The sequence below is a fragment of the Lepidochelys kempii genome, chromosome 4 (genome assembly GCF_965140265.1).
Source record: "Lepidochelys kempii isolate rLepKem1 chromosome 4, rLepKem1.hap2, whole genome shotgun sequence".
Lineage (NCBI taxonomy): Eukaryota > Metazoa > Chordata > Testudines > Cheloniidae > Lepidochelys > Lepidochelys kempii.
Genome location: NC_133259.1, coordinates 62,422,500 through 62,434,694, shown reverse-complemented (window position 1 = coordinate 62,434,694; position 12,195 = coordinate 62,422,500). Strand labels below are relative to the sequence as shown.

At 40.1% G+C, this 12,195-nt stretch overlaps 1 protein-coding gene across 6 annotated transcripts in view; it reads right to left on the bottom strand.

The window, feature by feature from the left end:
• RXFP1 (relaxin family peptide receptor 1) overlaps positions 1 to 12,195 on the bottom strand; it is a 91,145-nt gene that overhangs the window by 17,575 nt on the left and 61,375 nt on the right. For 3 of the 6 annotated variants that reach the window (XM_073341463.1, XM_073341464.1, XM_073341468.1), the window contains exons 6-11: positions 11,105 to 11,176; positions 9,901 to 9,972; positions 8,950 to 9,021; positions 4,188 to 4,262; positions 3,508 to 3,579; positions 2,359 to 2,430 (exon numbers count right to left, since the gene is read on the bottom strand). In XM_073341463.1, coding sequence (XP_073197564.1) covers positions 2,359 to 2,430; positions 3,508 to 3,579; positions 4,188 to 4,262; positions 8,950 to 9,021; positions 9,901 to 9,972; positions 11,105 to 11,176 — 435 coding nt within the window. The remainder of the gene's footprint in view (positions 1 to 2,358; positions 2,431 to 3,507; positions 3,580 to 4,187; positions 4,263 to 8,949; positions 9,022 to 9,900; positions 9,973 to 11,104; positions 11,177 to 12,195) is intronic. The other 3 variants (XM_073341466.1, XM_073341465.1, XM_073341467.1) reach the window with 3 other exon arrangements.

Here is a 12,195-nt window from a genome sequence, read left to right as displayed (position 1 = left end):
GCCAACTAGATATGGAGCCATTGATCACTACCCGTTGAGCCCGACAATCTAGCCAGCTTTCTACCCACCTTGTAGTGCATTCATCCAGCCCATACTTCCTTAACTTGCTGACAAGAATACTGTGGGAGACCGTGTCAAAAGCTTTGCTAAAGTCAAGAAACAACACATCCACTGCTTTCCCTTCATCCACAGAACGAGTAATCTCATCATAAAAGGCGATTAGATTAGTCAGGCATGACCTTCCCTTGGTGAATCCATACTCACAGGTCTTATTATTTTTTACTTCACTTTTTCTTTGATTTTAATTATCTTTTCATTTTCTCTTCTTTGGTGCTGCTTCTTCTCTCCAGTTCCCCACCTCCTCCCCAGTCGATTCATTTATGGTCTTGGACAGAAATATCAAAGGATTTTTCCTGCCTAAACTAACCAAATAATCTAATTCCTCAGTTAATAGGTTAAGACCATTTCAATTATATTTACAGGGAATGTTTAGTCAGTTTCCACTTTAATTCCTTACTTATAGTAGTTAATTGATTTGGAATAATCTCCATTATGCAATTAAAATGGATTTTTAAAAAATGTCCTTATGGATACATTATCTGTTACATCTAGTTTTTAATAATAATATTTAGCACTTAATAATGTAGTGATAACAAAGATTAAAAATATGCCCATCCTGGGCAATAGGATTTGCATGCTTTGACATAATTTAAAAAATGCAACATTTAAAAAAATCCCAGCAGTTTGTTGGATCATATTAAAGAAGTTCTGTATTAAAATCACAAATGAGTTTGATTCCCCAGAGTTTCAATTCCAGGGTATTACTAATTAAGAGGTCTCTTGGTTTTTGGTACTGTTTCTCTCCCTCTCTGTGTGAAACTTGCAAGCTGCTAATTGTGTTAGTACATTCTAAGACAGAGTCTGTTCTCAAAGCAATTCACAGAGAGAGAGACTCAAAGCAATACTCTAACAACAGAAACAGCACCCAGAGACTCCCCGCCCTTTTGTTGTATTAACAATTGTGATTAAAATAGAGATAGAGGATGTATGCGGATGGATGCTTGGTGTGGATAATAACTGAATGATCAGGGAGGTGCCAGCCTAAGAATCCAGTGTCCATCGGCTGAAGAAGGCGTCAATTGGAAATAACCAGAGGACCCCCCCGGAGGGCAGACTGGAATCCACCCAACAGCCTCAAGGATGGGAGAACCAAAGAACAAGATAACATCTTGGAGCCATCAGGAATGTGCTATCTGCTGATTGATTCAGCAACAGCATGATGAAGCAATTCCCATAGACTGGCATAGGAAGAAATTCCTATAAAAATAGACTCTAAAAAGTGAGAACTTTGGGGTCTGATTCTGCAAACCAACTTCCAGGAGCATCAGATGAGCATCTGACAGGCCCTGCTCCCTCCTCATGTCCAGGCCACCTGGCCAGTGGCTTGGCATGAGCAACTCTAAGGCTGGTAACTATGATAACAACCTTGCAGAACCTGTGTGTGTGGGTGTGTATGTGTGTGTGTGTGTGTTTGTATGAATGAATGTGTGAATAAATATGAGATTGAATGGAATGTTATAGCTATAACTAACTGCTTACTATGATTCTTTCTGTATTCACAATAAATGTGGTATTTTGCCTTTTTCCCTTTAATAAGATCCTGCTGGTTTTTATTTTATTGGTATAACAAGTTTCCACAAATCATTAAATTAACTGACGAGCAATATATCAAATCAAACTCTTCATGTCAATGGAGAGGCATCCAGTTACATGAGTAGAGAATTTGCCCCCTGACCTTTATCTATGACATGAGACAATCGTCTACCAATGTGACCAGTGTAGAATCAGTGCTGTAGACAGGCCCCTCCCCTGACTGACAAGAGTCAGGTAGATAGGATGCAACCAGATATTTTGAGGGTTGTCTTAGCACTATCTTCTCCATAATGTTAAGCCAAAATGGAAGATTAGATACTGGCCAGTAGTTGGTCAGACAGTTTGCATCAAATGAGAAACCCAAATCTGGGATGCGCCCACACGGTACAGATTCTTCTTTGTCAGCTGCTTTCCTGTTCACTGGTAGAAAAAATGCTTGGGGGCCCTGATTACATTACTCGCTTAACCTTATGCAGCTGTGCTATTGCTGGCATATGGGTGCTAGTATACATATCCTCTGTGACATGCCTTGTCCTTATTCAGGAAACACACTGCTCTTATGGGCAGACTATGCTGAATGACTGTGGAGTTTGATGCTGTCTCTAAAGCTTGTTATATGAAAGCAGAATTACTGACAAATACATCTTCACAATTTAAGTGATCTAAATTATTCAGCTGTTCTTTGATTTAAAAAAATCAACTTACAGTTCATCTAACTTCTGGAGAGAGGAAAAGCTGTTTTCATTTAAGGAGCTGATTTTGTTTCTTCTCATCACCCTGAAAGGATAAAAACAAACTTATGCTTCCTCAAATGTGTTTGTTTTCTGAGAAGACCATGATACATAATCAAGTAATTGATTACATTCTATATAATTTTTCACATTCTGAATTTAATTTACATCTTGTTTTAAACAATGTTTCATATCTTACTTAATTGCTCAGTACATTAAAGATATGCCAAGTTATTAAAAGTTCATACATTTTAATATTCTATGAACAATAATATTCTATTCTGTGAATGTATAAGCATATATAATATATATATATATAATGTTATATGCTCTTTCAGTTGCATTTGCATCTACCGACAACTAAGTTATTCAGAAATGTCAAATATCTTGATATTCTGTACGCCATGTGACAGTATGATGGCATTAATTATTGATTATTTGAAAATTCATGACATTTTTGAGCATGTGAATGAAGCACATGTTTTATGCAAAAAGTGTGAAAGTCCAAATCCAAAATTTGATATTTCTGAGAAATTCAACCATCAAGGACGGGAGCCTACATTCTTTGTTCACCCAAAACCTCCCAATACACAAGGAATAATCAGGGGAGAGCCATGTAGGAAAGAGACAGCTGAGAGAAAGAAGTGAAGAGGAGATGAGAAAGTGACAACAATAGCAGTCCAGAGGCTCATCAACAGCACCAGAAGGGAGTGAAGGGGAACTGTGAAGATGATTGCAATGGCTCTGAGGAAGCTTTGGGGAAATTCTACAATGTCTCGGATCAGCAACCTGACCGAATGATATTATCCTTGAATCTGGTCAGTTCATGTGGTATAATTTTTTTTCTTTTACGTTTAGTTTCTAAATCTTGGTATTTGATACTATCAGTCAAACTCACTTAAATGGAGTTATGCTGCATTCATCGGTGGTGAATGTTACCATATGTCCATAGAATAGTTCTACTTTGTTGTGTATAATTAAAATTTAGCATTTTAACAATTTCCATCAGTTCTAAGCACCAACCAATATTTTGGAAACTTGATGTCGCCCATTGTGCATAATGTAACAGATGTTCACCGTAAACACTGCTCATTCAGGCTGCATAGAATGTGCTATTACTTACAGTACAGTCAGAGTGCTGCAGGAGATGAAAGTGACATTTCTTAAATTATGTATATGATTGCCTTCAAAGTCCCTACGAGATAAAACCAAAACATTCTATCACTGAAAAAAGTTAACTTCAATCAGATAGTTACCTTGAAGTAATTATTTATTAAAGAGAAACCTCAGCAGAACCTAAGGACTGCACAAAGCATAATAATACTTGGATGTTTCATTTTTCAGCACGCCCCAAACTGCTTTAGGTGATAGCAGTGTCATTAACTCAGGTGGGTGAAAATCTGAATCCTGAACTCAGGTACTAGAGAGACTAACTCTTTTTGTTTTCAAAATCTGAGAGTCAAATTATGACTGCCCTAATGGCAGTGATCGAGTGGTCTCGAGAGGTGGGGGCTGGTGGGGGTGGGGGGAGAACCCAGGGAGCCCCTTGTCTCTAGTGCTTCCAGCAGGATACAACTATAATTTAGCTGTCTGCTCACCATGACTGCAATATTCTCCTAGCAGAATTCAACACACCTCAGGAAGTCAGTCTAGTTAGGCTGGAATGAAATGGGGATTGTCTATGCTGCAGCATCATTCCCTTCCCTCGTATTACCTTCGTAAAAAGTGTCATGGAATGACACTGATTTAAAGAAGACAAAAAGGTGTTGGGTTTTTTTGGGGGGGGTGGAAATAATGACTTACAGCCAATGTAACCTGGGCATGTGTTGGCAAAGAGGTTTATCAGGCAAACGCGCAAGAGAATTATTCATCAGCACTCTGTAAAAAGAAAAACAGTATCGCTAGCAATTGATGTCAAAACAATGCCCCAGCCCCTTTTACAGTTTTGTTTCTTCTCAGTACAAAGCAGGCAGAATTTATTCATTTTTCATATTGTTAGAGATAGTAAAATGATTAAAAAACACTTCAGTGTATTTCATTATGAGCACTAGTGTGATCCTATTGTCTCTTGAATTACTAAATGATTGACTTGGGAAAGGGAAATCATAGAATCATAGAATATCAGGGTTGGAAGGGACCTCAGGAGGTCATCTAGTCCAACTCCCTGCTCAAAGCAGGACCAATCCCCAATTAAATCATCCCAGCCAGGCCTTTGTCAAGCCTGACCTTAAAAACTTCTAAGGAAGGAGATTCTACCACCTCCCTAAGTAACGCATTCCAGTGTTTCACCACCCTCCTAGTGAAAAAGTTTTTCCTAATATCCAACCTAAACCTCCCCCACTGCAACTTGAGACCATTACTCCTTGTCCTGTCCTCTTCTACCACTGAGAATAGTCTAGAACCATCCTCTCTGGATCTGAATCTCTGGATTCATCCAGCCCATACTTCTTTAACTTGCTGACAAGAATACTGTGGGAGACCGTGTCAAAAGCTTTGCTAAAGTCAAGAAACAATACATCCACTGCTTTCCCTTCATCCACAGAACCAGTAATCTCATCATTCTTAATCATCAATCTCTGGAACCACCTCTCAGGTAGTTGAAAGCAGCTATCAAATCCCCCCTCATTCTTCTCTTCTGCAGACTAAACAATCCCAGTTCCCTCAGCCTCTCCTCATAAGTCATGTGTTCCAGACCCCTAACCATTTTTGTTGTCCTTCGTTGGACTCTCTCCAATTTATCCACATCCTTCTTGTAGTGTGGGACCCAAAACTGGACACAGTACTCCAGATGAGGCCTCACCAATGTCGAATAGAGGGGAACGATCACGTCCCTCGATCTGCTTGCTATGCTCCTACTTATACATCCCAAAATGCCATTGGCCTTCTTGGCAACAAGGGCACACTGCTGACTCATATCCAGCTTCTTGTCCACTGTCACCCCTAGGTCCTTTTCCGCAGAACTGCTGCCTAGCCATTTGGTCCCTAGTCTGTAGCTGTGCATTGGGTTCTTCCATCCTAAGTGCAGGACCCTGCACTTATCCTTATTGAACCTCATCAGATTTCTTTTGGCCCAATCCTCCAATTTGTCTAGGTCCTTCTGTATCCTATCCCTCCCCTCCAGCGTATCTACCACTCCTCCCAGTTTAGTATCATCCGCAAATTTGCTGAGAGTGCAATCCACACCATCCTCCAGATCTTTTATGAAGATATTGAACAAAACCGGCCCCAGGACCGACCCCTGGGGCACTCCACTTGACACCGGCTGCCAACTAGACATGGAGCCATTGATCACTACCCGTTGAGCCTGACAATCTAGCCAACTTTCTACCCACCTTATAGTGCATTCATCCAGCCCATACTTCTTTAACTTGCTGACAAGAATACTGTGGGAGACCGTGTCAAAAGCTTTGCTAAAGTCAAGAAACAATACATCCACTGCTTTCCCTTCATCCACAGAACCAGTAATCTCATCATAGAAGGAGATTAGATTAGTCAGGCATGACCTTCCCTTGGTGAATCCATGCTGACTGTTCCTCATCACTTTCCTCTCATGTAAGCGCTTCAGGATTGATTCTTTGAGGACCTGCTCCATGATTTTTCCAGAGACTGAGGTGAGGCTGACTGGCCTGTAGTTCCCAGGATCCTCCTTCTTCCCTTTTTTAAAGATTGGCACCACATTAGCCTTTTTCCAGTCATCCGAGACTTCCCCCATTCGCCACAAGTTTTCAAAGATAATGGCCAATGGCTCTGCAATCACAGCCACCAATTCCTTTAGCAGTCTCGGATGCAACTCGTCCGGTCCCATGGACTTGTGCACGTCCAGCTTTTCTAAATAGTCCCTAACCACCTCTTTCTCCACAGAGGGCTGGCCATCTATTCCCCATGTTGTGATGCCCAGCACAGCAGTCTGGGAGCTGACCTTGTTAGTGAAGACAGAGGCAAAAAAAGCATTGAGTACATTAGCTTTTTCCACATCCTCTGTCACTAGGTTGCCTCCCTCATTCAGTAAGGGGCCCACACTTTCCTTGGCTTTCTTCTTGTTGCCAACATACCTGAAGAAACCCTCCTTGTTACTCTTGACATCTCTCGCTAGCTGCAGCTCCAGGTGCGATTTGGCCCTCCTGATTTCATTCCTACATGCCCGAGCAATATTTTTATATTCTTCCCTGGTCATATGTCCAACCTTCCACTTCTTGTAAGCTTCTTTTTTATGTTTAAGATCCGCTAGGATTTCACCGTTAAGCCAAGCTGGTCGCCTGCCATATTTACTATTCTTTCGACACATCGGGATGGTTTGTCCCTGTAACCTCAACAGGGATTCCTTGAAATACAGCCAGCTCTCCTGGACTCCTTTCCCCTTCATGTTAGTCCCCCAGGGGATCCTACCCATCCGTTCCCTGAGAGAGTCAAAGTCTGCTTTCCTGAAGTCCAGGGTCCGTATCCTGCTGCTTACCTTTCTTCCCTGTGTCAGGAAAATCTTCTGCAGACGTTGGGGCAGATTCATTGGTACACACTGGCTGCCTTGCATCACTGGAGCAGAACAAGAACCTGAAGCGTATGTATGAATCTGGCCCCATTTATCTTTTTGAAATTAAACCTAGAACTTGATCATTTTCCCATTGAATCAATAGGAGCAGGGCTGGGTCCTTGTTTATATTCAGAAGCATTTGACATTTGCATAGATACATAGTATGATTACTACCTAATTGGCCATAGTCTTTTCTCACATTGGTTTCAGTTGAGTTGCTTTGGATTTACACTGGTGGCCTTTTAAAATCTGTGTCAGGACAGAATAGAGAGGATGGAAGTGAAAAGACCCAGGCACTTCCCTAAAAACTGTTAGATTCCCAGTTATAAGATAAAGGAGGAGAATGCTACTCAATATTTTATTGTGATGGATATAAAGTAGCCTAAACTAGAACTAAAATATCACAAAACACTATGTACTGGAAAACATTATCAAATGATTTAAATGTGTGGGAAGATATTGAACAAAAGAAGGTTGGTAAAGATGTATAAGCATTTAATCAAATAAAGCTAGGTTTTACTAAGGAAACATTTTTTCTTACTGTAAGTTTCCACAGAGTATGTGAATATCCAAGGATATTGAAGTCACTGAGTCCAATAAACTTGGAAAAAGATACAATTTACTGAAAACCATAGTTTCCATGAAACAACTATATGCAATGTAAAGCTATTGAGAAGTTGATATCACTGTTCCCCTCCAAAATGGATTCAAGCAAATCTCTCTCTCTCTCTCCTTCCTCTCGCTTCATAGTTTGTCAGTACCCATGTGTTTATTGGGTCCCAAATTATCCAACTGATAGTTTGGGATATGATATATGACTGCCTTTATAAGGCTGCTCCCGCTAATGTAAGTGCCTCACTATGCTGACTTAATAACACCACCTCCGCGCGCGCGGGGGAGAGTCACAGTTGATGTATTTCAGAGTAGCAGCAGTGCAATGAAGTGAGCTGTAGCTCACGAAAGCTTATGCTCAAATAAATTTGTTAATCTCTAAGGTGCCACAAGTACTCCTTTTCTTTTTACAGTTGATGTAGTAAGTCTGACACAGTGAGAGTGTACTCTGTGTTACTTACATCAACTGTTAATGGTCTCCAGCAGCTGTCCCTCAATGTCCCACACACACCATTCTGGTCACCGTTGTGAACTCCGTTGCCCAGGGGTCAGGTAGACAGGAAGCCCTCCTTCTCCTTTAAAGCCCCACAAATTTTTGAAATTCCCTTTCCTTGTTGCCCAGCTTGCCAATTACACCTAGCAGCCCTCTATTGCAGAGCGTAACTTCCCAGCTGACCATGAGCCCTGTGCTTGCAATGCTCACGACAATAGTGAAGAGTTGTGCAGGCACCATGCTTCTGTCACCGAGGAGGGATGCATGGGTTTGTGGGATTATGAAAAGAAGGTGTGAAAATTATGGGATGCAGATGAAATTATGGAATGGAGAACCCGGTATCATGCAAAGTTGACTCCGTGCTCCCAGTAATCCCTGTCTGACTTTTTCAGACCCATCAGGCATTGCAAAAACTTCCCAAAGACCCTGTACTCCATGGTGGCAACTTGCACAGTGGGATACCTACTCATGGTGCACTGCACTCTGCATCGATACAAGCACTCCTGGTAAGGACGCACACTGCTGACACAAGGAGCCAAATGTGCACACACACAAGTGATGTAATAACTGCGGCAGCTGTATGCTGACGTAATTTAGGTCAACACAAATTTGTAGCGTAGACATGGCCAAATGTAGAGAATCATGTGCATCCTGATTGGTTTCTTATGTGCCTTTTGAAAAGCAAGGACATAGAGCTCACTTCTAGTCCTTTTGAGTTTAGCGGACTAATACAGGACTCATGTACTTTAGCATACAAAAAGACTGAAAAAGCTAGGTTTTGGAGAGGAGTGGGGCTCAGTTCCCCCAAAATAAGCTCCTCTACTGGAGAGAGTTGACAATACAGCTTTACAAACAAAACTTATAAACACACATTAGTTTTTAATCTATTCTCTTTCTTAAGTATTGCATTTAATCCATATTTCAATACCTACAGGAGAATAAGTGAGTTGAGTCCATGAAATGTTAGTGGAGAGATCTGGTTGATCTTGTTATTTTCAATTATCCTGTAAATCAGAACAAAGTGTATATCAGACTGATACATTACTGGGTCTGAAACTGAACAGACATTAGAAAAGATAATGTACCCTGAAGTGGCATTATTCAAATACCCATTTGAACTACGTAAGAATATTGAATTAGCATACTGCGATTTATTGAGGTAGAGTACTGAAGCTTCACCAAATGACATGGGAACTCCTTTTCCAATGCAGTTCACATGATTATTTGAAAGATTTTTTTAAACTTAAAAATAAGAGCAAGTTTCTTGTCAACTTTTAAAACAAGGTCATCAGAACTTTAACACCATACAGAGAATTTCTTCAAAGTATCAGTACATCAAAACATCCCTGAGACAATCCTGCAATTGAACATGCACAGTAAAAGTTTGTCAGTTATTCTTCATCAATCAGACAGATATGTAATTAATGCCCTTAAATCTCAACGTTATTTTTTTCAAATCCCACGGTCAGAAGAAGCAGTAATATTGTCAGGATTTCATATTATGAATGTCATTTCCTCTGTGGGATGTGAAGCACCATATACAGGCAAAGGACTGTCCAAGAAATTCCATTCTGAAGTGCTCCATTTCTGTCACTTTGGAGTATCTGATTTATTTTATGTATTATTTTGTGTTAAGCAGTTACTTATTTATAACTGTGCATACTACTGAAAAATAAGCTACAACAGAGCCATGGAAGTTCTAGGGCTCAATTCTGCTTCCAAAGTCACTGGGAGTTTTTATGTACTGGGAGTAGAAGGATTCCCTTAATTATCATGTTGTATACAAAGAAATGTTACATAGATAAAAAAAGATACAAATATTTCTTAGTGTTGCCTTAACTATTTCTTGAGAAAATCTATCCAAAACTAAGAACTGTACGTACAGCCACTCAAGCTTATGCAGATCTTCAAAGACACCAGGCTTTAAAAAGGTTATCTTGTTGTGACTCAGATACCTGAAACAAGATCAATTAAGATAAAAAACAATAGACTCTCTAATCAATGTTAGAGGAGTGAAGAAGAATTTTAAGATTTTCTTTTATTATTCCTAACAGTATTATTAAATTACATCCTCAAGAGATTCCATTGTTAACAATAAAAACATTTATCCTTGTGTGACTGTGATCACATATTGACCCTTTGTCTCTTTCAGGATGCTAGTGTTTGCCATGGTAGCAGCCTGGCATTCTGATTAAAGATATGGCTGCATGGACAACAGTGAAACTACGTCCAGTTAGAGCTTTTTGGCAACGATCATCTAGAACATTTTCATCATCTTTTCTATTAGAAAACACAGTAGGCTCTAACTACCCTCCTTGCATCAGAAGCATTTAGGGCCTGCTTCAGCTCCCACTGAAATGAATGGCAAAACTCCAATTGACTAAAATGGGAGCAAGTTCACAGGTTGTAGGTCATTAGGCATAGGTTTTAGATACTGGAATAACTGAAAAAGACTGAAAAATAAAGAGTGGGACTGCAAATTGTCTGAAGTAGTAGTAATAATAAACTATCATAAAAAATTAGGGTGAAAAATACAAAGAATAAGGGTAATAACAGCTTTGGAATTTACCTTTTAAGTGATTTCAGTACATGGATTTATTTTTTTGTACAATCTCACTCATTGGCCAAAACTATTTTTAAATTGGAAAAGAGTCATCTTTTGTAAAATCTGCTGCACAATAAGAAGCAAGAGTCCTTTCCTTATGTAATTGCTTCTCTACAGAAAAATAAGAGTTTTCAATTATCTCAAATTAAACGTGGCAGCCCTACTGTTTTCATTCCTGGCTCATAATTCCATAATGACTCATTCCAGGATAGCGGGCATTTAAACATCAAATTTTGGAGATAGGGACAAAGTACAAGATCCATGAAATATTTTAAGAGTACTTTCCTGCCAAATAACCTTGCTACCATTTGTCCAAATCCTCTGAAGTTTTTAGTGAGAATAAGCGCTGAGTGAATTGAAGTTCAGAATTTGGGCCATTTTGGAATTATCTAAGGTCCACAATAACCGAGAGAGAAATGTATAGCTGTTTTCAAAAGTTCCCCCATTACACATTGCTTCAGCATTGCAATGGTAATACTTACAGTTTTGTCAGGTTGTATAATCCTTTGAAAGCATGTGCCGATACAGTTCTGATTTTATTATTCTGAAGATACCTAAGAAGATATAATAATGACAACAATTCATTCTGTAAAAATGCAAATGCAAAAAGATCCCCAAACTTATCAACTAAATTTCAAACTAAGTACATATATTATTTAAAAGGATGCTGTCAAGGTGGCTAGGCCTTAAAATTAAACTCTCATGGCAGTTATTTCACATGGCTGGTCTTATCTTAAACATTTCAAAAAGTGTATTTAAATTAAAAAATAACACCTTGCTGCAGTGATAATTCAAAATCAGCCAAAACAAACACCTGACTTGCTTTGCATTCATTGTAAATGAACCAGTGCATGCATGCTGCCTCCTGATTTCATCCCTAATCCTGGAATCTGATCTGTGTAAGGAGGAGACATTTATGCTTGTGCAGAGTCCTACTTTGTCAACAGGCATGCATGGGTGCAGGATCTGCCTCTGCAGATAAGACTACAGAACTGTTATAATGGAGTGCATGCAGTGATTTGTTTATATTGATGTATATAGACAGTTTTGGGGTTGATGTCATTCTAATAAGGCCTGCAGCAAAGGTTAATTACAACACTTTGCTGGAATTTCTATTTATAATATGGGTCAATTGTCAAAGGGTTGCATTTTCGGTAATTTAATCAAAATGTATTATGAAACTTGCTGATTGTTGCTAACAAAGTATTATGCATACTTCCCCACCCCGCTTTTTGCTCCATCTCCTTTGCAATTAATGAATTGAGGCAGAGGTGAAAGTAAGCCAGTACACCCCAGTACAGTGTACTGGTAAGAGCTGGTGCGCCGTACCGGGACCGGCTTTCCCAGATGGCAAGTTAAAGCCCTGGGGTAGCAGTGGCAGGGCTGCAGCGGGGATTTAAAGGGACCCGGAGCTCCAGCCGCCACTAGCGTCCTGGCCCTTTAAATCCCCGCCGGAGCCCTGCTACCAAGGGGAGCGGTGGCGGGGCTCCGGAGGGGATTTAAAGGGCCGGGGTGGGGTAGCGGCTGCCGGAGCCCCAAGCCCTTTAAATCCCTGCCTGAGCCCTGCTTCCTG